This window comes from Chenopodium album, chromosome 10 (genome assembly GCF_948465745.1).
Source record: "Chenopodium album chromosome 10, dcCheAlbu1.1, whole genome shotgun sequence".
Taxonomy (NCBI): domain Eukaryota; kingdom Viridiplantae; phylum Streptophyta; class Magnoliopsida; order Caryophyllales; family Amaranthaceae; genus Chenopodium; species Chenopodium album.
This window is the reverse complement of record NC_137843.1, coordinates 6,991,053-7,015,953: the sequence shown is the minus strand read 5'-3', so window position 1 is coordinate 7,015,953 and position 24,901 is coordinate 6,991,053. Positions and strand designations below refer to the sequence as shown.

Sequence of the window (24,901 nt, the reverse complement as noted above, 5' to 3'; positions counted from 1 at the left end):
TTTATAAGTGCCGTTTGACTATCTTTCATTAATGAAATCCTTTTTCTTCTCGTAAAAAAAAAAAAAAAAGTTCTTATGTAAGAAGAGTAGGCTAGAAGCTCTTTCATGTAAGAGTGTAAGACTATATTCTCTTCTTTGTAATGTAACCTCAGTTTTACCTCCCTAAAGGGCACTACGGGTATATATGAGTACATGACCAATAATTTTATTTGCAATTAGAAAAAGATGGTTTTAAAAAAATTTAAAAATTCTAGGTAAGTGGTTCTTGTTTGGCAATTGAGGAATATTAGACCTATTTAAATTTGACTCGAATTTAGACTGTCTAGAAAGCCATCTCAATAATATTGAATTAGAGCTCAAAATCTAAAAATAGCTAGAAAAACCAAATTTAAGAGAGTCTAACTTGATTTGAATCGAAACAAATTGACTATTTTAGTGATGAATTATTATTATTATTATGAAAATTAAATTATTTCACCATTTCTTTTTATTATTTTTTATTATTTTTTTTATGCAAAAATTATCTCACCAATGTACTTAGTAACACAATTAACTTGAGGCTAAAAGTTTTATAATTCTCTCATGCGGTCATGCCTAATTATCCAACGTCATTATCATTACTTGAATATTTACAATTTTAAAATTTGTAATTTAGTAATTACAAATTCATTTTAAGAAGATTTAAACAGATTTGATACTATAATTATGCAATGTAATTTTATTTTATTTTTTCAATTTTGAAACAATGTAAGTGTCATTGATCCGACCAACTAGCCCATAATCAAACATATTGTACCATAATAATCAAGAATAATTGATCCCAAACCTAAACGAATCTCTAAACGTGTTTAAAAAAAAAAAAATCTAAACGAATCTGGCACGAAATCAAAACCACCCGATCAATCGTTTTGACAAGTGTAATAAAATCAATAATATGCATGGAAAAAAAGACCAAAAATGTCCAAAACTCACACAATCCATGACACACAATGACATGAGTTGTAAGCCTTGTAGCAAAACTAGCATGACTATCATCCTTTAGCAAATAGGTGTAAGCATTGCAATTCATGCTATCACCAATCTTGCTCTCAATTATTTTTTTATCATTATTTAATTTTAGAAAGACACTCTACACCAATTATAAATAATAATTCATATAAATTAAAAATAAAAATCATTATTTATTATGAGGTTGAACATTTCACAAAGGTATCCTTTGCCCGCCTTTTTATCAAATTTTGTCGTTTATTTCTCCTAAACCGTGTGCTTCTCCTCCCATTGAATCCCTCCAAAACTAAAGGCTCCCTAAATTCAACTCCGGTATAATATATCTCCTCTAAATTCTAAACCACCCACATTTTCACATTATTTATACTCACCTTAATCTTTGACCATTTTTAAAGCATTCAACTCATTCAATTCCTTAGTTCTTCATCCATAATTCATTAATTCGTTACCATTTTTCAAAACACAAACAAGTTCTTGTTTAAGTCCTATAACACGGTTTTACAATAAATAACACGATACGAAATGTGTCGTACCACGGATTATTACCACGGTCAGGATCGCTTTCTTCGGTTGAAAGCCATCTCCCTCCAACTTTCTCTCTCCTCCGCCGCCGCCGATGTGTCTCTCCTACCGGAATCATTGACGCTCGTTTTCCTCCCTCGGATCAACGGCGGCCTCCTCGAAATCAACGGCTCTAAAACCCGCCCCGATTCTCCGGCGTTCATCACACTCCACCGTGTCCTCAACTCCGACTTCATGTTCACCTCAAAAGACCGAATCCGCGCCTGCGACGGCGTCGTTTTCGAGGTTCACCTCGCCGGAAACCGCCTCCTTCACGGAGGTTTCCGGCAATACGACGACGGAGATTTCAAAATGGAGTGCAGGTTTATGGAGGAGGAGAGAGAATTCGGTGTTAGAGAAGCGGAGATTTTCGTGGTATCGGAGAATGGCGGTTTGATGAGAGAGAAAGCGGTGGCGAAGAGGCGGCGGAGGAGGAGGAATTGCCGGAAGTTTGAGGTGGCGTTGGATGAGATTCCGGAGGAAAGAGAATGTGATGTGGTGGAGAATGAAGAGGAGGAGGGATCAGGTGAGGTGCGGTGTTGTTGTTGTGATGAGGGTGAGAGTGAATCGGACGGTGGAGATGATGAGGTTGAGTTTGATCGGATGGTGGAGGAGGAAATGGAAGGGGTTAGATGGGCTGTTGATGTGGGTATATGGGTTGTTTGTTTGGGTGTGGGTTTCTTGGTTTCTAAGGCTTCTACTAGAAATTTGAGGAGGAGAAAGGTTTTACTTTGAGATTTTTATGTAATGGATGGCTTTTTCACATAATCAATTTTGTAAATGTAAATTATGAATTACATTACACACGAAAATGTTTAAAGAGAAGACCTTGTCTTGGTAAATATAAAATGAAAATTTGTTGATTAATAGTACTCCGTATAATATTGGGGATCGAATCATCTAAATGCCCATGAAATTTGTTAGTATTCTTGTGTGCACTCAGCAAAATGAATTATTTTTGCTCATGATTTTTGCACAATTTAAAATATTCTTACAAGCAAAATTTACTTTTGGATATGCCTGACAAAGAGCTAAATATACATAATTTCTTATATTAAGGAAAATTTGCGAGAAAAAACCTTTTAAAATAACTTATTTGTGAGAAAGGATCTTATATATATAAAATGGCATATTGAGACCTTACTTCAAAAAAAAAGTTATGAGATGGAACCTTATTTCAAAAAAATATTGTGACATGAGACCTTTTGATGGATTTTGGCGTGGCAGAGGTGGTTTTCGGGGGTTGGTATGGGATTTTAGAGAGGTGGTTGTGGTTTTTGGGGGTCCATATGGGATTTAGGCGAGGTGGTGGTGGTTTTCGACAGTTAAGGTGGGATTTCTGCGAGGTGGATGTGGTTTTTGAGGGTCAATGGCCGATTGGCCGGATTTTGTCAAAAGGTCCCATCTCACAAATTTTTTTTGATATAAGGTCTCAATCTACCACTTTTTTTATATAAGGTTTTTTTTTACATACAAGTCATTATAAGACCATCTCCAATGGTGAGACTCAAGTTTGAGTATTGAAATACAAAATGAGTTGTTTTTAACCTCCAATGATGATACCATACCCACTTCTCAATTTAACAACTCATGTGAAGTCTAATTTCTTAATGGTGAGACTCTCTAAAGTATACAAATGTTACTTTCAATTTATGGCCCACTAAATCCATTTCCTTTTTAATATCAAATATTATAAAATTAAAAAATAAAAAGGTAAAGCTTAAATAAATTACAAAATATATTAAAATATTGACAAGGGCTCACATTTTTTGTCAAATGAGACTCAAAGTTGAGTATTTAAACTTAGCAACTTTCTTTTAGAGTTGCTAAGTTTAGATACCAACTTATTGGTATACATTGCAAAAAATACTCTCTCTATCCTAAAAATATTCACTTGAATCTTACCATTGGAGATGGTCTAAAAGGTCCCTTCTCACAAATTTTCCTATAGTTAATTTATTGTGATAAGAAATGTTTGGTTATAATTAAATTGGAAACTCACAAATGTATTAAACTTGAGTACTTTATTGAATTATTGTATACTCTGTAGATACTATGTATATCTTATACGGAGTATTTTGTATTAGGTTGAGAATGAAAATCTTTGAAAAGTATTAGATAGATTAGTAAGTCAAATCGTTGATAAAAAAATACCTGGTTAATCAGTTATACCCACTTATCTTACATTTGAGGGTTGTGTCACTTGGGTGTACCTCATGGTCTTGATCTTCTCAAGGCATGTACATCTCTCATAGTCTCGTAATCTCGTGCACAATAGGATAATGAACAGGTGCACTTCCATGCCGTGCATAATAGGATAATGAAAGTCTTGTGGTGTCGTGGTGAATGGTGATAGTCGATAGATGATAAAAAAGGGAACACAATTGAAAATATGCACAATTATACACCCTTGACCCTTTCTGTATGCAACTTTGACCAATTGACCAACATTAATGTGCCATCTATTCTTGAAATCTAGATAATGTGAAAGTCTTAAGACCTGTCGCAATATACACTTTCCCAATAATTTGCAATTTCACCACTAAATTTTAGATGATCATATCATCTTTTGGGAATAATGGGCTCTGCCCGGTAACAAATACGGACTATTTGGAAAAAAAATTCGGTATAAGCCTGGACTGCCCTGTTATATTGGCTGTGCTTAATTGTGCTTGGGTTATTAGCTTGCTATATTTGGGCTACTTTAATGCAATATATCACATACTTAGGCCTTTGGGCCAAATTGTGGGGCCTAGCAAAATGAACGAGTAAAGTGTGAATGAGTCCGTTGCAATTTCCTTTTCCAAAAGTTATAGTTGAATAGTAGAATACAAACGTTTTATTTATTTATTTATTTATTTTGACGATGAACTGATATCTTTCAAAGTTCAAACAAGTCAACTTAACTCGAGTTAGAAGACGATGAAAGTGGTAGACTGGTAGGCCAAAGAATCACTAATACAAATTTAAACTCTTACTTTAAGAGTTAAGATCTGTCAAAAAAAAAAAAAAAAAAAAAAGATAAGAGTTAAGATCGAAACTCACGTACTAATCACTAGGTCAAATTTAGCTTCATACATGACTATGTGTACATATGTTAGTAATATCTTGGACAACTTTTTCATAGTTATAAACAAAGCACTAAGCAGAACAAATTACTCCCAAGTAGGCCAAGATTAACCTTTCCCTTAATGAACAATCATATAAGCTTGCACGAGTAGGGTAACATTACAAAAATGAATAACAACAGTACATAAAATTTACCCCACTAAAATAGACATATGGCCGTTAAAAAGAGGAACCAAAAAGGCGGCAAAACACAAGATCTTCAAGTGATAGCACATGAAATAAAAGTCAAGTTTGATGATTGGCACCGGAATAAGAGCGGGAAAGTTATGCTATTAATGGAGGGGTCATTAGGGACATTATCATTACCTACATTTTTCTTTTTTCTTTTTTTACTTTGCATTCTTCCTTTTATTTTTTTTACTAAGTATGTAAGTTGATTCATGATCAATCCATATATTCTCTTTACTATGTAACCATAAAAATACTGTACAACGCATTGGCTTCTAGGTCTTAATCCCATTTAGAATGTAGCATAAACTCATAAAGATACTAATTTAGAAACCAACAACTCAATCCCTCTTATATTAATTACCCATGTGTTTTTAATGTATATTGTTAGTTGGTCTTCATATTTGGTTGTTATAATTATTAGTGGGTAAGCGAGATGAGTTGAGTAGTGATGTTTATGTAAGTTAAAATTAAGTAATTAAAGCTTGAATTTTAACCAAAGTCCAACATATGTTCAAATTTGTGTTGTTTAATTAGGGCGTTATAGTACGTCATAGTGAACAATTTGTTCATTTATTGGTTGATGTTCATAAACATGTTTTTTTTTTTATTAGTATATGAAATTTGTATGCGCTAATTTGACATCTAAAAATCTCTAACTCAAGCATATTAACCAAATCTTGTAGCAAATATTTAAATCAACAGTTGTGATTAAGTCACTAATGTTTATTAAATTAGCTTTGACCTTTTCTTATAAACAAATTTGTTCATGAACAATAAACAAAAGTTTATTCATGATAATAAATAAACTTGAGGAAAGTATTTAAACATTGGACAATTAGGTGAGTTTTGTCAAGCATGATAAATCCTAAAAACGAGGTTTTCCAAATCAAGTCACGTCACATTGTTTATATTGCTCTTTTGCTTGCTTGAAAATTCTTGAACTGAGCAACCAAGTAATTTTTTTTACACCATACAAATAGTTGTACAATAAATATTGTCCTAAGGTCTTGCTAGCACTTGTTCAATTAGTTGTACTTGTACAATACACGTTGTTTGAAGGTATTACTAGCACATGTCAGTAGTTGGTTAAGTTATTGGCCCTGTTGCTTCACTTTCTTGTACAACAATACTAGTACAAGTACTCCCTAGTTTTAAAAGATTGACCTAACACATCAATGTCTTTCCTAAAGTACATGAAAATGTTAGTAGTAGGAATAACATGCATAAAATGAAAAGAAAAAAGTGATTAGTACTGAGAAAAGAGGACATGACGTAATATTGCATTTAAATGGCTCGACCTATAGTGGGCTGACTGGCTGGCTTCACTTACAAGCTGTGACCACATTTTTTTGCTGGGATTAAAATTAACTTCTTTTGAAGACAAATTTAGATGGAGATGATAGTGCTCAGTAAATCCCAGGAAAAAAAAAAGAAAGACTGTAAAAAATTAGGAAACAAACAAAATAGGAAAAGATCAAAAATAAAAAGGACACTTAAAGTAGAGCACTGAAAGTGACACTAAAGAAATGAAGTCAAGACTCAAGAGAGATTAGATCTGGAGAAGAATAAGCTAAGATGCATGAGTTAACCTCAACCTCAATTTCTTAGCCTTTAACCTTGACACTTGGGACCCGCTTTCTCTTTCGTTAATCAACGGCTAGCATGTTTGACTATATGGTTTGCAAAACCATGGAGTATAACACAAGACAATCTTAGCTTGGTCACAAATTTAATGCAATTAGAGAAAATAGATATTAGTACTCGTATAACTTTCCCCAACGAAAATAGATATTAGTACTCGTATAACTTTCCCCAACAACACATATAAATACATAATGACCCACATTGATAAAAGAAGGGACAACTAAACAAATTAGATTAAGGGCTACTTCTCATATTGTCACACGGTTTTGGGATAAAACCTCTTTGGGCTTTCTCTTGGTGAAGACTTGATGGGTGCGGCTCAAGTCGTATTATACATTGGGTATTAGAGTTAGACCGGGGATTTTACATGTGAAGGCTGAGTACTACTGCTCAAAGGCCTCAAAGGCTACAAATATATATACAAAATGCACTAACTTTATTTAGACTTTTCTATCTAATGTCACTCTGCTAAAATCCTCTAATAAAATAGCACGAAAACCCTTTAGAACTAGCCAACTTTGTTTTTCTTTGATTTGGCTCAACTCCATAGTTTGCAAGCCAATTTATAACACGATTAGTGTCATGATAACAACGAAAAATTCAATTCAACATTAGTCATCTGCTACTACTCTATATACGACATGTCTCATTACTCCCATATATAAACTTGAGGAATTCGAGTTACACGACTTATTCCACCTACCTAGCCTAGTGTATGAAAAATGCCAAAAGGAATTTAGGCCAATGTATCACACATAAAGATAGATGTAATGTAAATTATGTTAACATATTGCCACTATACTAATAATGGTCAAGCTTTTTGGGCGGTGTGAAGAGTGACTAGAAACAAGAGTACAAGAAGAAAATGGAGGATTTCTGCCTCTCTATCTGGCGCATCACTTAAACAATTTAAACAACCGCCCCACACAGCAACCTTCTCTCTTCTCTCCTCTCTTCTTCCCTTTTATTTTGCTTCACTGGTCACTGTGCACTTATTAATGGACTCACTCTTTTCTCTCTCCTAAATCCTATTCCCTTAATTTAATTCTTCCCCTTTTCCCAATCTTCCATAAAATCACTTCACACTCTTCCCATTTTCAAAAAAAGTTCCTCCAGTTTTCTGTATTTTACCCCTTTAAAATAAATTGGAGGGCACTTTCCGGGGTTAATTTTTCTGGGGCACTTTCCGGGGTTAATTTTTCTGGGGCACTTTCTTAGCTCTGTTTCTTGTGAAATTTCAACAAAGATCTCATCTTTTTTTCTGGGTTTTTTGTTCCTTGCGAAAAATGGAGAGAATTAAGCTTAATTTCTTGCATTTACTCTTGCTACTTTTAGTGGGTGTTGCTGTGTGTCAGAATGACCCTGATGAAGTTTCTGGAATTTACATTGTTACTCTCAAGCAAGCTCCTTCTGCTCATCTTTACTTCAATGAATTGAGTCAAAAGTATAAACCTGGGTTCAAAAAACATATTCCTATTAAGTCAAGCACATTTCACAAACTTAGGTAAACCCGTATTTTTCTTCAATTTAGTTATGATTATTTGTCTTTTTTACTAATATATTGTGTTTCTAATTTGGGTTTTTGTACATGTATATTATTATCAGTAATTATAATGGGATAATTTGGAAGGATTAATCATTTTTGGATATTACTTTCAATTATTTTGGAGGGTTTGTAACATAATTTGTAATTATATTCTTCAAAAAAATCATTTCTGTATAATGTATGTTACATTGCAACGGTCAATTTATTTGTCTTTTTTGTGAGAAATTAAGGGTTTTAGCAATTGGCCATTTGGCCCCAACTCATTTTTTTTTGGATTTCTTGGATTTATTATATTAGGGGTCTTGTCTTTCCCATTTATGTCCTACCAATGCTTTGTCCTTTTGACTTATTGCCAATTTATTTGATTTAGATTGATAAATATTACTATTTGTTGTTTTTTGTCAGTTATATATTAAGATACTTGTGTTCTGTTACTTCTGTTACCTAATTTTAGATTTTTAATTTGATCCTTATTTGTTGAATACTAGGGATTTACTTTACCTTCTTGTAATATGATTTGAGCTTTCTGAATTATAATGTACCTGATTTTGCCCCCAACAATGTGAATTATTCAGGAATGACTCGAAAGTGGATCCTCATTACGGTTCGTATATTGCACGAGTACACGATTCGTTGTTGAGGAGGGCGTTGAGAGGGCAAAGATATCTGAAGCTGTATAGCTATCACTACTTGATTAATGGGTTTGCTGTGCTTATTACCCCTGGTCAGGTATAATGTTTACCATTTTGTGTTATGCATTTTGTGCACAAGTTATAATGATTAATTAAGAGTCCTATTACACTTAACTTTTCATGTCTCATTCTATTGGGCTTAATGATTGTGTTCCCCACCCCCCTTTTCCCTTCCTTTGATCTTCTTTACCCATTGGGTGTGCATATTGGCTGGTACAGACATGCTTAGACCCGGTTCATGAGTACACCCTCTTAAAGCTTTTCACCCGCTTTGTTAGGCAATTGTCAGACTCTCTGTTTAGGCGCATTTTAATTACATTAACTGCATATGTTTCATTGATTTTGTATGTCGTGGACGTGGATATTTTTAATGCAATAATCGTGTTTGTGTAACTTATGAAAATATATCTTGACATGGAAAGTTGATGATAATTGCCAATACTAAACCTTTTTTTTGGGTCATAAATCACGGTAGCGTACTGTTTGCTAATACTGACTTTATATGTAAAATTTTTAAGGCAGACAAGCTTTCTAGAAGAAGAGAAGTAGCCAATGTGGTACTAGACTTCTCTGTTAGGACTGACACTACACACACACCTGAGTTCCTAGGATTGCCTCAAGGGGCATGGCCTCAGGAAGGAGGATATGATTCTGCTGGAGAAGGGGTTGTGATTGGACTTATTGATACTGGGATAGATCCTATGCATCCAAGTTTTTCGGATTCTATGGAAGCAAATGCATATCCAGTTCCGCAACATTTCTCCGGAATCTGTGAAGTTACTAGGGATTTTCCTTCAGGTTCTTGCAACAGAAAACTTGTCGGGGCAAGGCATTTCGCTGCATCGGCCATAACAAGAGGGATTTTCAATTACAGTAAGGACTACGCATCACCTTTTGATGGTGATGGACATGGGACGTAAGTTTCTTGTGCTTTTGGGTGTTATCACATCTTTCTAGGTCATTCATTTTTTACTATTGCCCTGCATGCAGTATACTGATGCTGATGAAAGCTCATTCCTGATACCAAAGTTTGCCTATTAATTTCGAATGTATATTTCTTGTTATCACTAGCTTATGTGGTTTTATACTTGTTGCGTTGAAATTAGCTAAGAATGGATGGTGTGCTGAACCGTTAGCTGATATGATAATACGAGGGGAAAAATGATAATTGAATAGTTGATAATGAGCTTTCTTGAGGTTTATAGTAACGTATTGCGTAACTGCTTTTTGAGGTTCCATATTCAGCAGTTTGATGGTTTTGCATTCTTATGAAAAACAAATCAATAACATCAGCACTATCACCCATTATCAATGCAGTTGAAGCAGGGGTGTGGGAATTGGGAAGGTATAATTGAATAATAATGCCAATCTATAACAATACTAACAACAATCATAATAATTGAAGTACTAATCCTCATGTTACATTTCATTCAATTTTGCATCTAGTAGGACTTATTTTCATGGGGGTCCTATGTATAGTTGATAATTAAGCTAGTGGTTTCTTTAGTGCCGTAAGTTTGTGATTATACCAGATAAATTAATCGATAATCTTTTTTGTTTTGTTTTGTTTTGTTTTTTTTTTTATTTTTTATTTTTTTTTATTTTTTTTAATTTTTTTTTAATTTTTTAATTTTTTAAATATAGAGAGATGAAATTATAAATTTGATGTTGCTATTTTTATGTCTGCTTCTTGGCTATGAATATAGGCATACAGCTTCAATTGCATCAGGAAACCACGGTATTCCAGTTGTTGTATCTGGGCATCTCTTTGGAAATGCAAGTGGAATGGCTCCTCGCTCACAGTAATGCATCTGAACACCTTTCTGTTGCTATCAATTATTTTACATTCCCTATAAAAAAAAAAGGAAAATGATAAACATAGCTCTTAGGGCTATGTATAAGAAGCTTCAAAGGGAGAGATTGAGTAAAAATTAACATTAATTACACCGATTTGCGCGTGATTTTGTCATAAATTCCCAACTTAATTCCATTTTGGGAAATATATTTAATGCTTATACATAGCCCTAAGGGCTACATATATCATTACCCTAAAAAAAATTATACATTCCTTATTACGAGTATTTTTCATGGAATAGTCATGAAGGGGGATTTTGGCTTTATATTATAATCATGAATTTCAGGCACACTAAAGGTTTATGGGCAAAGAATTCCTTTAATAGCAGTAGAATATCAATAATTCAGAAGCTAATTTAATTGCAAGTTCAGGTTGTTGGAATTTGCAATTGACGTATTTAGCTAATTGTTTTCAAAAGCAACTTGCATATTCTAGGTGGTGTCTGGTTGCTGTTTCATTTTGGAGCATTAAATTTCTCATGTTGGTTTCATACGTTCCTGCTATATTTAGATTATAGAAATTAATAAAACACAACTCGTTTAATATCTCAGCTATTTCCTCAACTTATATAAGCCATCAACCAATTGTCTCATATAGTCATATCTAGGCTGGTTGGCCTATATAAATCCCTTGTTGTTGGCTAACAATTATAGACGAGTGTCGATGTAGAAAGCTCAGATTAAGATTATTTTCTGCCTTTTTGGTTTACTGATTCTTTCAGAATAACCATTAGCTATTATGACAAATGTTCCTTTTTCTAGCATATACCATCTTCAGGAGTTGAATGAATTTGTTGATCATACATTCACACAATTTATTTCACTCTTTTCAGTGTTGCTATATACAAGGCATTGTACAAGGGTTTCGGTGGATTTGCTGCTGATGTAGTTGCAGCCATAGACCAGGTACCTATCAGTTATTCATTATGATGATATGATACAAATTTCTAGTCTCCTCAAGTATGACGGAGGGCACTGCATTTGTACCCAAGTGACAGATTTCAGAAATTCTCCCTTGGAAAATGTAAAGGGACAACTACAAGACCGTGGTCTCTGAAAATGATATGTTTGCATGGTCATTTTCTTCATTGTGTCACTCTGGAAGGGGGAAGGGTGTGTGTGACTGTGATAGTGTCATGCAAGACAACTTGTTTCATACATATTTTCTTTGTTAGCTCATTTAGTTGTTTCCTAGAACTCGTTAGCAGTCTAGTTCAATAAAAAAAAATTTGCTCTTATAAAACCCCTGATGATGAATTTCTTCTTTCCTCTTTACTAACTGTATAGGTTCATACTCATTTATGCAGGCAGCTCAGGATGGTGTTGACATTCTTAGCTTATCGATCACACCCAATAGGCGCCCTCCAGGAATTGCCACATTCTTCAATCCCATAGATATGGCCTTGTTAACAGCTGTCAAAGCTGGTATATTTGTAGTACAAGCAGCCGGAAACACTGGTCCAGCTCCACGCAGTATTTCTTCCTTTAGCCCATGGATCTTCACAGTAGGTGCTGCTTCTCATGACAGAGTTTATAATAACTACATATCTCTTGGCAACAATGTGACCTTATCTGGGGCTGGACTTGCATGTAAGTCTGAAGCTTTTTTTATATGCATTTATGATAGTATTGTTTTTTTTTTTTTTTTTGGAAAACCCAACTTGTGATTGCTCCATTGTCCACGAATGGGCTGTATGTTAAGATTAGACTCTAGTTATTCAGCTCAATTTATGATAGTAGTGTTTTGTTGAATGGTACTGCTGTGATATGTGTTCATATAATTATTGATAAGGGTGTTACTGTTGTGGTTGAACTTAAGAACATCCTTAGAATTTGAGAGGAGTTGCTGGTTCATGGGATTTGGTGGCTGTTTCTTGCTTTCCTGTTGAACTCATGCAGCCAGGTTTTTTTGGGTGAATTGACATCCGTAACACCTATGTGTTAGTAATGTGTGCATTGGTCCATGGGATAGTAGTGCTTAATACTCCAGCACTGCTATAATCAAAAGAATTGTTATCATGAAGGTTGTGCAACTTTCTATTATTTGGTCTTGGTCGTAATTTCTAGCTGGTGTTTCAGTTAGCAATAACAATTAATAAGGATTGTTATCCAGCAAGCTTGAATTAGACTAAATTAGTAGTATTTTTCCTGTTTATCTGATTCTGTATTTGGCCATCACAAAATTCAAGCTACTCATTCTTCTCTTGATCTGAATTTTTATTTGGTTCACAGCGGGTACAAATGACACTATGTATACATTGATCTCTGCTGCGCATGCTTTGAGCAATGATACTGCTGCTCCAACTGATATGTACGTTGGGGAATGTCAAAATCCCAGTAGTTTAAATCCAGACCTTGTTGCTGGAAACCTTTTGATCTGTAGTTACTCAGTACGTTTCGTGCTAGGAGTTTCCACCATCAAACAGGCGCTGCAGACTGCCAAGAACCTTAGTGCAGCCGGTGTTGTGTTTTACTTGGATCCTTTTGTTTTAGGGTTTCAGATAAACCCAACTCCTATGGATATGCCGGGCATCATAATTCCTTCAGCAAATGATTCCAAGGTACCCTTTTTATTTATTTATTTTAGAATTTAGTACAACGAAGCATGTAGTCGATAATTTTCTGCTTCTAAGCGTACCTACATTCGTCTCAAATTGTCAATAAGATTATAAGAGATCTTTGCCTGTGCAACTGCACTGTATCTTCAATTCATCCTCATCAATAATTTTTTTTTTCTTTCTTTTGACAGGTTTTACTCCAATATTACAATACCTCTTTGGTGAGAGATGGGACCACAAAAAAAGTTGTAAAATTTGGAGCGGTAGCCAGCATTTCTGGTGGACTGAAGCCAGATTTCAGTTATTCTGCTCCAAAGGTGATGTACTACTCTGCTAGGGGACCAGATCCAGAAGACAATTCTCTTGATAATGCAGATATACTGAAACCAAATCTGGTTGCTCCAGGAAATTCAATATGGGGTGCTTGGAGCTCACTTGGCACTGATTCTACTGAATTTCTAGGTATATGTTCTTTTACATGGTGTCTTGCTGATAATGAATATGGGTAAATCTAAGGTGAAACTGACTTTCTTGCATCAAAATGTAAAATTATATAGGGGAGGAGTTTGCTATGGTGTCTGGGACAAGCATGGCTGCTCCTCATGTTGCAGGACTGGCAGCTCTAATCAAGAAGAAATTCCCTAGTTTCAGTCCAGCAGCTATTGCCTCTGCTCTTTCGACGACAGCTTCACTTCGTGATAAGAATGGAGGGCCAATCATGGCCCAGCGTGCTTATTCTAACCCAGATACAAACATATCTCCTGCAACTCCATTTGACATGGGCAGTGGATTTGTTAATGCAACTGCTGCTCTAGATCCAGGACTCATCTTCGATTCAAGTAAGTCTCACATTTTGGAAAACTATAATATGCTCCTGTCGCCAATAGGGTTTAATAATGAACTGCTAATGATTCTTCCTTCTATTATTTGTATTTTTTTTTTTGACGATGTTATTTGTAATCTGAAGTGATAATGAATCCTCATAATTTCTCATGCTTCACAAGCTAAGTGGGATGCAGAGGTGAATTAATCTTGTAATTCCATGGAACATTGGCAAAGGAATTTTAAATGCCGCCATATTAGGATATAACTACGCTTAGCCCCGATTATATGACTCAAATTTTGCACTAAGTGAGGGATCTAATTTGAACACAGGCAAATAAATATCAATATGGGTTCATGTTTGAGTTCTCTGCACTAATGTGATTTGAAGCAATGTCGAATGCAGTTGAATAAGATGTATCTAACTCCATGCATCTTTAAAGAAACGTCTTTTATAACCTGTCAGAATTGCGATTTTGTTTGATAATGGTCTGGTAACGAGTCATCTCTGAGGCTCAATGTATGTTATAAGTTTGATGCCATGGTAATGTGGTATGGAATGACGAAATAGTGACACCAACAGTGTTATAAATCTGACAAATGTACACTTTTTCAGACAATTTATTGGTATTACCTTTTGATATTTCTTTGCCATCATCTTTGCTGCACAATAAAATCTGACATATATACACTTTTTGATGCTGCAGCCTATGATGATTTGGTTTCCTTCCTTTGTGGTATAAATGGTTCAGCTCCAGTAGTGTTAAACTACACAGGTCAGACCTGTGATGGGATTCCTACCATGATTGGCTCAGACTTGAACTTACCCTCTATTACAATCGGGACACTAAACCAAACTAGAGATGTCAATCGAACAGTTTTAAATGTTGGTGTGAATGAAACTTTTCGTGTTGGTTGGAGCGCTCCTTATGGTGTTTCTATGAAGGTTGTGCCCACACACTTCGTCATTGCAGCTGGAGAGAAACAGGTACTGACCGTTTCTCTGAATGCTACTATGAACAGTACTGCTGCTAGTTATGGTAGGATAGGTCTTTTTGGGGATCAAGGTCACACTGTAAACATTCCTTTATCCATCATCTTTAAATACTCTTACAATGTAAGTAGCAGTTGATGTCTATGAAAATGATTATTTCTTCTATTGTCAGAGCATGGAGGTCGGCTAATTGTATCTTACTAATCTTTTCACGGGGGTGCTGATTAATTTTTTTTGATTCAATACATGTAAAGTAGTTGTACTGCTATGTTCAGAATGTAGATATGTGAGTGTATGATAATTAAATAGAAAACTTTCTATTTCTGCACCTTTCCATTAATATATTGGGAGTAAAAGTTCTTACAATGTACTACTAGTAGATGTGGCTAGTCCAAACAATGATATTTTCAAATAGATTATTGAATGTAATGATCTAAGAATGAAAAGCGTCGGTCTTTTTTCTTTATTCTTCCATTTAGCTGCTTCTTCTGTGGAGAGAATCAGGGGTTCAGGGTTTCATCATTGCCTGGAGTCATTGTTGTTGGATTCTGTGGCATCATTTTAGCTGGTGGATTGGGGAAGCTGGGTGGAACTCCGCTTGGGGTGCCGGGGATGGGCCCTGAAGGATTGGACGGTCCTGTGGGTATCGGTGAAGGGATGGTTGGCATTGAAGGGTAGCTAGGCAAGTTGGGGAAGGGATATAGGGGGAGAAAGTGAGGTGGAAGAAGCGGTTTGTGAAATGCTGGAAAAGCCATTGATGCTGTAGGCTTATTTTGAGAGGGTGCTGCCATGGCTGGCTGTTTAAGCTGGGGTGACGGATCGGGTAAGTTATTCTGTAGCAAACGACGGGCAGCCACATGGTGCGAAGTGAAGCAAGCAACCAGCAAGAGAGCTAGGAAAATGATGGTATGAGACATCTTTGTTGATCTACCTTGATTCAAGGATTTTTAACAGATGATCAAAGGGTTGTTTTCGAGTCGAGGTTAAGTGCTATTGACTTTTGAGTCTGAAAGAGGATTATTTACTTATATAGTGTGTTGGAGAGGGTTGAAATGATGCATTGCATGTTGATTCTAATCCAAACCTAATACATTAAATCAGGTTTTGCATGTTACAAGGGTAATATTGTTGGACAAAAAGGAGAGTTCACATGTTCTTTATGAAGTTTGACTAACTTATAATGTCAAGGAGGGAAAAATGTTATAGGTGTTGCAAAAGTTGCAATTTCTAACATTTTCTGGATATGAGAATTGAGCTCAGGCATATAGTGCCAAGCTAGGTGATTCTAACATCTTGTTTGGTTGTTAAAAGGTAATAAATAGTGGTAATGATAGTGATTTTATAACTTTGTAAAAAATAAAAAAAAAATCCACCTCAGTACTCATGGTAATGCTATTTCCTCAAATATTTTATTCAAAATTTTCATTACCACTCTAAAGATGGTATTGTGTGGTAATGGAAGTTTGTGAACAAAAAACACATGTATGGAGAATTGGAGGTAAGGTTTCATTGATAATGAAAAAATAAAATTTGTTAGCAAAATTACATATACAAATCTATTACCATTCCCACAATTTAGAACGCTCACCATAGGTACCATAGGTGCAATAAGAGATTGAGAAATTAGTTATTGGTGGCTTAGCATCAGCCAGGGGGAAGGGATGAGGGGATACAAGATTTTTTGCTGGCACACTCGATGATTATACTCCTTCCGGTTCACAATGTAGGTCGTTTTAGTTGTAGTTTATTAATTCAAAATTTAGACTACCTTAGGTTTTTGGGGAGTGTGTAATACATTTATATTTTTAAATTCACACAATCTTGTTATATGTACTAGATGAAAATCAAATCTCAGAAACAGAAACCCAAAACTAGAAAAATCTGTAATTCTAATATTTGCTGTTGTGCTGGTGTCATTAACACAAAGCACACTGCATACAGAGGATTTTACACAATGCACATTAAAATTCTGGAGGAGATGCATGAACTGCCATTCGTGAATGGTGAATCTCCTCCTTGGAGCCTGAGTTGCTATCTCTGGCTCTCTGCATGCCGTGGGCAATCATCTATGCTGTCCCCGGCTTGAATTAGTTTGTGTCGACGTAGTTACATTGCTCATCTTCTTTAGCATACACCCCAAGCTCAAATTTCGAAGATCATCCATATTCCATACTACACTTCCCTACTCCGTGTCTAGTCTCGACGTAGTTTGTTCTATGAGAAGTTGAGGACTTATTATAGTGCAGAATAACATAAAAGTAAAACACGCGAGATTTTAACGTGGTTCTATACATGGTTTACATTTAACAGCTAGACACAGAGATGGAGTAATCATTTTTATTCATTCTTGGTTAAGTAAAAAGTTCTCTGAACTCCTTCAGTAAAGAAGTTACAAAGCTAACTCAAATCCCCCAAAAGTCCTTAGATACTGATAATGAGTTCCAAGATCCTGATAAACTCGAAGAGACACTGATGGAGTGAAATGGGGGTGTGTAAATCAAATTCCGGAGTGCAGAAATCATCGACTCTGTATAGACTCTCTAAGTAGACTACAACTAGTTATCCTGTAGTAAATGAGGCTTGTGCTGTTTTCATTTAGGAACTAACGCGACATGCCTGTCAGATGGGATGACCCTTGTCCTGCTTTTAATCTTGTTAATTTCATGAAAGGAGTTTATCATTGTTTGGAGGTAAAGTAGTAATACTCCTGATAGCATTTACGTATACAAGTATATGATCAACTAGTCGAAAAGAAAATTATATATGTTTTTGCAGCTTCTATTACTAAATTGGAAGTAAAAGTTCTTACAATGTACTACTAGTAGATATGGCTAGTCCAAACAAAGCTAAATTTCTAATAACATTATTGAACATTAAAGTCTAAGTATTAGTCCTATGGAAGACCGGCTTATATTATTCTATCACAGTTGCTACTTTTGCGGAAATGTTTCAGATTCAGGGGTTCATATTGGGAGTACTTGACGGATTCTCTGTTGTAAAGTTAGGTGGTGGAATGGGAAAGCTAGGTGGCACGCTGCCCGGGATACTGGGGAGGAATCCCGTGGGAATCGTAGGGAATGTCGGTCCTGTAGGCGTGGGCAGTGAAGGGATATTAGGCAGGCTGGGGAAGGGGATAATTGGGAAGAAGTGTGGTGGAACAAGTGGTTCCTGAAATGTAGGGAATGTCAGTGATCCTGGAGTTTTTCCGAGTGAGGGTGTTGGTAGAGTTGGTAATCCGAGCTGGGAAGACGGATCGTATAGGTTCATTTGTAGCAAATGGCGTGCAGTTGCTTGGCCTGAAGTGAAGCAAGCAATCAATGAGAGAACAAGGAAGAAATTTCGCCGTGTAGTGTAAGGCATTTTTGGTGATGTTCTTTGAGCTCAAAATACTAATAGGGAATAAAGATGTAGGTTTCTAATAAGGCAGGGCTTAGTGACATTAATTTAGTGAGTATGGAAGGAGTTTTATATTGTGTAAAAGTGTTTAAATGATGCATTGCATGGTAATTCTAATCCAAACCTAATAGTTTCAAAGTCAAGTTCACAAGTTATTTATGAAGTTTGACTAACTTTAACTTCTTATGTTGGGAGGGAAAAAAAAAATCAGTTTTGTTCAAGTAGTGTGAGGTTTCAAAGTCACAAATGTTGGGGATTAAGAATAGCTAGATAGATTGGAAGAGAGTCTTGGAAAGTGGTTTTATTTTTTCTATGGGCTTTTTCCCTATTATTATTCCATCTTTTTGTGCAGATTTAGTTGTCACATTACTAGTTTAAATATACGGAGTACTTTATTGTATTAATGTGACAATTATTGAATGAAGACAATTTATAAATTCAAAATTTGGAAGCTAATTTATCGTTCCTACTTATTAAAAATTAAACACAATGCAGAGACTTGAAAATCCATAAAGGCTAAACTACTGATAATCAAAACAAGCAATAATCTTAACAATAATAAGTTCCTGCACATAAATTTTTACCACGATTTAATAATTTTATCAAAACTACATTGTACTGTATAATAATTTGTTATAGATAAAAGATAATAAAAAAGATTTGTTACAGAAAAGAAAAAGGGTGAATATGTAGAAAGTACGAAGAAAAGAAAGAAAGGAAGCTTCTTTAACACCAACGGAATAATCTCTGCAATTTTTAGTTTTTTTTTTTATCATTCATATTCATAATAATAATAGATTGACATTATATAAATGTGATAGCAAGTCAAATTTAAAAGGATGGTAAGATGGCTACAGTTTTGAATTTTCGATAAAACCTTCATTCGAATTTAGTTTGCAGAGACAATGTAAAGTAATCCCTTAAGGCTTGCTGTTGTTGCTGCTTTCAGCTGAATTCTCATTCTGATCGCGCAGTTGGCGCAGTTCCTGTGACTTCTGCACCATTCTTCTCATGATTGACGTCTGATAATAAGGTATGTCCTCAGGCGGAGCAGAACCAGAAGCACCATCAGGTATGAGAGCCTGAGTTGAAGCTCTCTGATAAAAAAGTGTCATACATCTTGAAAGCGTAAAAGCTTTTCCTCTCGCTTCAAATTCTTCCGTACTCTTCATCTTCTCCTTTATTGCTTTCAAATCCTTTTGCAATTGTTCACATAAAGGATCCCTCGCCTCTCCTGAGGCTGTCTGCATCAGTTTTGTTTTATCTTGCTCAAGAAATGATACAGCTTCGCTTAGCTCTCCTCGTACTGCCATTGCTTCTGCCTTGACAATGTTTTCTGCTATTCCAATGCTGATTATCTCTCTATCCACCTCTCTCAGCATGTCTGTTGTTGAAACATTCTCAGCTGGTGGCCGGGGAATTTCAACACAGACAATGTCAGACGTTATGTATTGGTTAGATAGTGGGTCTTTGTAGGAACAATTGACCTCTAACAACCGCGTTGTTAAGGTCTCCTGATCAGCTGGTGGGACTGAGACACACACCAGGAACTTCCTCTTTTCTTCCGCGTATAAATCCACCATATGTATCACTCCATGTATCCCTTCAGCATTGCTGAGATACCTGCTGGAGAAGATGCACTGAATTTGAATCCCTGGAGAGACACATCTCCTTTTAATTCCACTTCTTGTGCCTTAACACTAAACAATCCGCCTATGCACTGAGCAAAGGCGTCTTGGATAGTATCAATGGACTCGATATATGAGAAGGTCCCGCCTGAACCATCTGCTATGGCGTACAGGACAGTAGCATTGTGGTCATGACCAAGCCCAAATGTGTGTACAGGAACTGCACCAGTTTGTGAAACAGATATTGATGTGTCATTAGTATGGAGGTAAAGCGGGAGAGTTTTGAGGGCGTCAAGGGAATCTTTATATCTTCTGTCTTGACCGTCTGAAAGAAGAATAATACTTGAGATGGGGTTCATTTCACTCCTCTTCTCCAGGATCATCGCTGCTGTTTTCAGTCCTGCAATGATGTTAGTAGAGTCATGGGTGTGCTTGAACCGGATAGTGCCAACTCGCCTTGCATCAGTCATCCCACAAAGTTGGGTCAGTCTTCGTTTTGAGTTTGCAAATGTGATGATAGACAGCTGGTCTGAAGGGCCAAGGTTGTCGACAACAAACTGTATTGCCTGCTTGGCGAGTCTGATCTTTTCACCACCCATACTGTCACTCACATCTAGAATTGCAATGAGATCGAGTGGGGCATGTTCAATCTGCCTATCCGGGGATAAGCAAGGGGCCTGAAGGCCGATGAGGACAGCAAAATTGAAGGATTGTTCGGAGTTGCTTACTGCAGGGTACTGAGGTAAGCCTGTTAACTATCATGTTAGCATTTTGAGGGTGTGTTGAGGTTGGGGAGGAGTTGGTGTTGGGTGCCTCAGGGGTGGGGGCAGGGAGGGGTTCGCCATCTGCGAAGGAAGTAGGCTCCAAGGTAAGCGGTGAATATGATTGTATCATTTGTATGAAGAGGTCTGTCCAAGTAGCGCGACAAGTAGGGCAAATGCGACAGCCATGCTTAACCCTGGAAGCAATGCAGCTGATATGGAAGACATGAGAACACTCTGCTGTAAACAAATCCTTGCCTTGCCCTATAACCATCTTTTCATAGCATATTTCACGTAGTTCCTAAAGCATCACAACAACAACATTAAAAAATCAATTAATTGTATATTTACATCACCAGTTCACCAAATATCAAAGAAATCCAATTAAACATAAAAAAGGAACCTGAAATATACAGGGGTAGATATATACAACAGCATGAATAATGTATTTCTTACAACTTAACTATGTTTGTCAAAAAAAAATTTAAGGTGATAAGTATGCAATACATGAAAATCATATATATTTCTCGAAATCTATAGCTAGTCAACATTTAATTACTAGGGAAAAAACCGATACAAAGTTAAATTCACGTTTACATTTGAAATGAATAGATTATACAATCTGATTATAGAAGTTGAAACATAAAATTCTGATTAAGTTTCAATGATTTAGTAAGTACATGTGTTTAACTTCTGAATAATTTTGATTAATCAATCAAATTATATAATTGAACCAACAAAACAAACTGTTCTTGGAGCAATTTGAAATTCCAAGTTTGTCTCATTGATTTACATATTAATTGACAACTCTATATCGAAACTAAAAAAATATGTAAATTCAATATGAATGAAAGTGCAACCTACATCAATTGTCAGAATATGATATGAACAAAATTATCAAACAATAGAACAGGCACCAAACACACACCAATTTGAGCAAATTCACTCTAGAGTTTGGACTTGGACATGAACAAACACTACAAGAAATAAGATCAAAGAGGGCAACTTTAATCGCCCTCTTAGAGCCAAATTTCGCCTTCTTAGGCAAAGAGGGCGACTTTTAAATCGCCCTAAAGTTGCCCTCTTAGCATCGTTGTATTAGCTTCGGAGGACAATTTAGATGTTTCGCCCTCTTTGTATGAGATCAAAGAGGGCAAAAAATTTCGCCCTCTTTGAATGAGATCAGAGAGGGCGAAATTTTTTGCCCTCTTTGACTGATTCAAGCAGGGCAACTAGTTTTTTCGCCCTATGAAATCAACTCAAACAGGGCACCTTAGTCGTCCTCTTTGTCCATTATCAAGAAGGGCAAATCAAAAAATCGCCCTGTTTGTTGTTTTTTTTTTTAATTTTTTTTTAAAAAAAATTAGTTCTCTAATACAGGGCATATATAAAGTAATACAATAATTTATATAATTATGTAATCAACATTATTTATTAGCAAAAAGTATATTACAAGAGAATGTCTTTACAATAAAAAACAAAAACCAAAAAAAAAAAAAAAAAAAAACTATTTTCATAAACATGCTACTTGTACAACAAACATAATTAAGCTAACATAATGCACAACTGCAATATAATTTTCACTCCATCGCTAGTGAAGCTGAAATTTATGGTTCGAGTGTCCTTGGACTTGTCTTCACTTGTCTTCCACAATAGAGTTGCAATTAATCATCAGAATTCAGTTTTACTCTTCAATTCAATTATTCCTGTAATGTTGTAACTCCATTTTCTGAAGGAATCAAAGAATTGAAAGTTTAACAGAAGAGGGTAAATAGTGAGAGAAAAAAAAATAAAGATGTTATAGGTTATTAATACATACAAAAGCATCAGAAATTCAGAACTGACCTTGCCCAACAAGTATTGCAGAATAGATGTCTACAAAGTTATCTATTCAAAGTTATCCCACAAAGTAATCTGTCCAACAAAACTCAAGCTCAGCTCATAGGAGGTTTTCAACAATGAAAAAATTATTGACTCCCGGAAAAGTGTGCAACACATAATCAAGCTTGCCAAGGAAAGATGTATTAGTATGATGATCAGATCATTCTATCAGGAACCTAATTAACCCTATTAAAGATATGAAATGTTTCTGCATTATAATCATTAATTTTAATGCTAATCTGTGGAATTATTCCTCAATCAGTAGTTACTTAGCTTGTTCACTGTGTAATCTTTGAAGCAAAACAAGTTGGAATAGATGAATAGAGGTGCATATTGGGACTTTTCACTGTGTAAGTACCTCTTGGAGTAGCTTTGGGGCATAGATTGCAGTTGATGGTATTTGTTCTGCACTCTTCAAAACAATTGTATACCTGCATGCTAAGGTAGTCGCAACCTTCCACACAAACATGAATATAGGGAAATTCAATGAGAAATTCCACACAAACTAAAGACACTTCATCTCATTAGATAGACACACATTGGAGAATTAGACATTCAGGAAAAGAAAAAAAAGAGGCAATGCTAACACCTTAGCCTGTTTCAATACTCACCTGCATAATATCTCATTAGACGAACACACATTGGTAATTCGGCTTTAGCAGCTTACTCATAAGGCTTGCCATTGTCCCAAGTCTCAAGGGCAGCTATCTCATCAGTATGCTACTAAATGACTCTAGAGCAGTTGAAGATATAACACTTTAGCCAGTTCAGAATTTGCAATTTATACACATCAATTTTCAAATCTCAAGACCAATATTAACAAGAAATATGCTGCTTAAAATTTGAATTGTTAAACTCAACCAAACTGATAGAAAATTGGTCATTCATAACCAATTTGTTGTATAAAAGCAGATCACAATTATAAAAAAAAAAATAAAAAATAATGCAGCTGAACAAATATCAGATAATAGACATGTATAATGAAAAAATTAAACAATTAATTAAAAAAAACAACAAATTATTCAAATAATACCAGAATTTAGTGACTTGACTAAGGAATTTGAGCAGCGAACCAAACTAATTGTGCTTCAAACCCTAAATTAAATATAATGAGACAATTAATTAGCAGTAATTCTAGATTGTGAAATTGCAATTTGATAATTTAACACATTACCTAAGAAGGTGCTTTAATAGAGGAAATTGCTTCAGCAGAGGAAAAAGCTCAGAGGCTGCTTCAATGGAGGAGAAAGCTCAGAACTCGCTGCAATAACGACAATCAGAAGCTTAACTCCATAAATTTCGCATGATCTGCAACAAATTTTGAATCCTAGCAACAATTTCTAAAAATTCGAACAAATTAACTAGTGTTAAACCCTAGATTTTGAAATTGATATTTTCGATAAATTAACAAATACTACCTGATAAATTGGTTTGATGGAGGAGCTATTTCAATTGGAGGAGAAAGCTCAGAAGCTGCTTCAATGGTGAAGAAAGCTCGAAAATCGCTTCAATGGAGAAGAAAGCTCAAAATCCGCTTAAATGGAGAATACGAAGTATGAATGCTCATATTGTGAGGAGAGAGAAAGATTTTACAATTTTATATTTTTGGGTTTGCCTTACTCCACAGTGTTTTACTAAGTACTCCGTACTCGTCTTTGTTATTTGTGCGAGAAAGGAGCCAAAGAAGACAAATGTTTACAATCCGTCCTCTTTGTTTATCAAGGATGGCGATTTTTAAGGTCGCCCTATTTAAAAAAGGGCGATTGTTTAATTCGTCCTTGTTGTCTGATCAAAGAGGGCGAATTTAGTTCTATCGCCCTTATTGATCAAGTATAAGACAACGACTTGTTTTTCGCCCTCTTTGATAACAATAAAATAGGGCGAGTTACGTATGCCCTGCTTGATGCTTTATAAGAAGGCAAACTTCAAATTGCCCTCTTTGCCAAAATAAAATCGCCCTCCTTGAACTGTTTTCTTGTAGTGAAATCAATAATAATAATAACTCTCTAAAATAACTAATCAGTCAAAATTATTACTCTTAAAGCTTCTCAATTACATGCTTATCATCTTTACATATAACGAACATAAGTACATAAAATATATGAATAATATATGCAGAATTACAACAATCACAAAAAAAAAAAAAAAAAAAAAAAAAAAAAAAAAAAAAAAAAAAAATTACTCTGAACTACTTACATGATTATGATAATCAACAAATAATCGATAAAATAATGTACACCAAAATGGTGTAAATAA

At 35.4% G+C, this 24,901-nt stretch overlaps 2 protein-coding genes, 1 long non-coding RNA gene and 1 pseudogene across 4 annotated transcripts; 2 read left to right on the top strand and 2 right to left on the bottom strand.

The window, feature by feature from the left end:
* Nucleotides 1-1,393: 1,393 nt before the first annotated feature.
* LOC145563337 (uncharacterized) lies at nt 1,394-2,386 on the top strand. The gene has a single exon (XM_081623783.1). It carries the CDS (start codon nt 1,531-1,533, stop codon nt 2,302-2,304), a length of 774 nt encoding a protein of 257 aa, XP_081479909.1. The 5' UTR covers nt 1,394-1,530; the 3' UTR covers nt 2,305-2,386.
* Nucleotides 2,387-7,222: 4,836 nt separating this feature from the next.
* Nucleotides 7,223-15,307, top strand: LOC145563336 (subtilisin-like protease SBT2.3). The gene is made up of 10 exons (XM_081623782.1): nt 7,223-8,017; nt 8,635-8,788; nt 9,270-9,667; nt 10,458-10,553; nt 11,439-11,511; nt 11,913-12,195; nt 12,838-13,166; nt 13,355-13,625; nt 13,721-14,002; nt 14,693-15,307. Exons 1-10 carry the CDS (start codon nt 7,800-7,802, stop codon nt 15,115-15,117), a joined length of 2,529 nt encoding a protein of 842 aa, XP_081479908.1. The 5' UTR covers nt 7,223-7,799; the 3' UTR covers nt 15,118-15,307.
* A 3,988-nt stretch (nt 15,308-19,295) lies between these two features.
* LOC145564685 (E3 ubiquitin-protein ligase WAV3-like) lies at nt 19,296-21,038 on the bottom strand (annotated as a pseudogene).
* A 1,156-nt stretch (nt 21,039-22,194) lies between these two features.
* Nucleotides 22,195-24,566, bottom strand: LOC145562101 (uncharacterized). Of its 2 annotated transcripts, XR_014094279.1 has the most exons (7): nt 24,064-24,566; nt 23,820-23,906; nt 23,679-23,740; nt 23,257-23,378; nt 23,004-23,099; nt 22,610-22,678; nt 22,195-22,493 (listed from the first exon to the last, which is right to left on the bottom strand). It is a non-coding gene; the product is annotated as an uncharacterized LOC145562101 (long non-coding RNA). The 2 variants fall into 2 exon arrangements; XR_014094278.1 differs by lacking the exon at nt 22,195-22,493 and having other exon boundaries at nt 22,553-22,678; nt 24,064-24,555.
* Between the last annotated feature and the right edge of the window lie 335 nt (nt 24,567-24,901).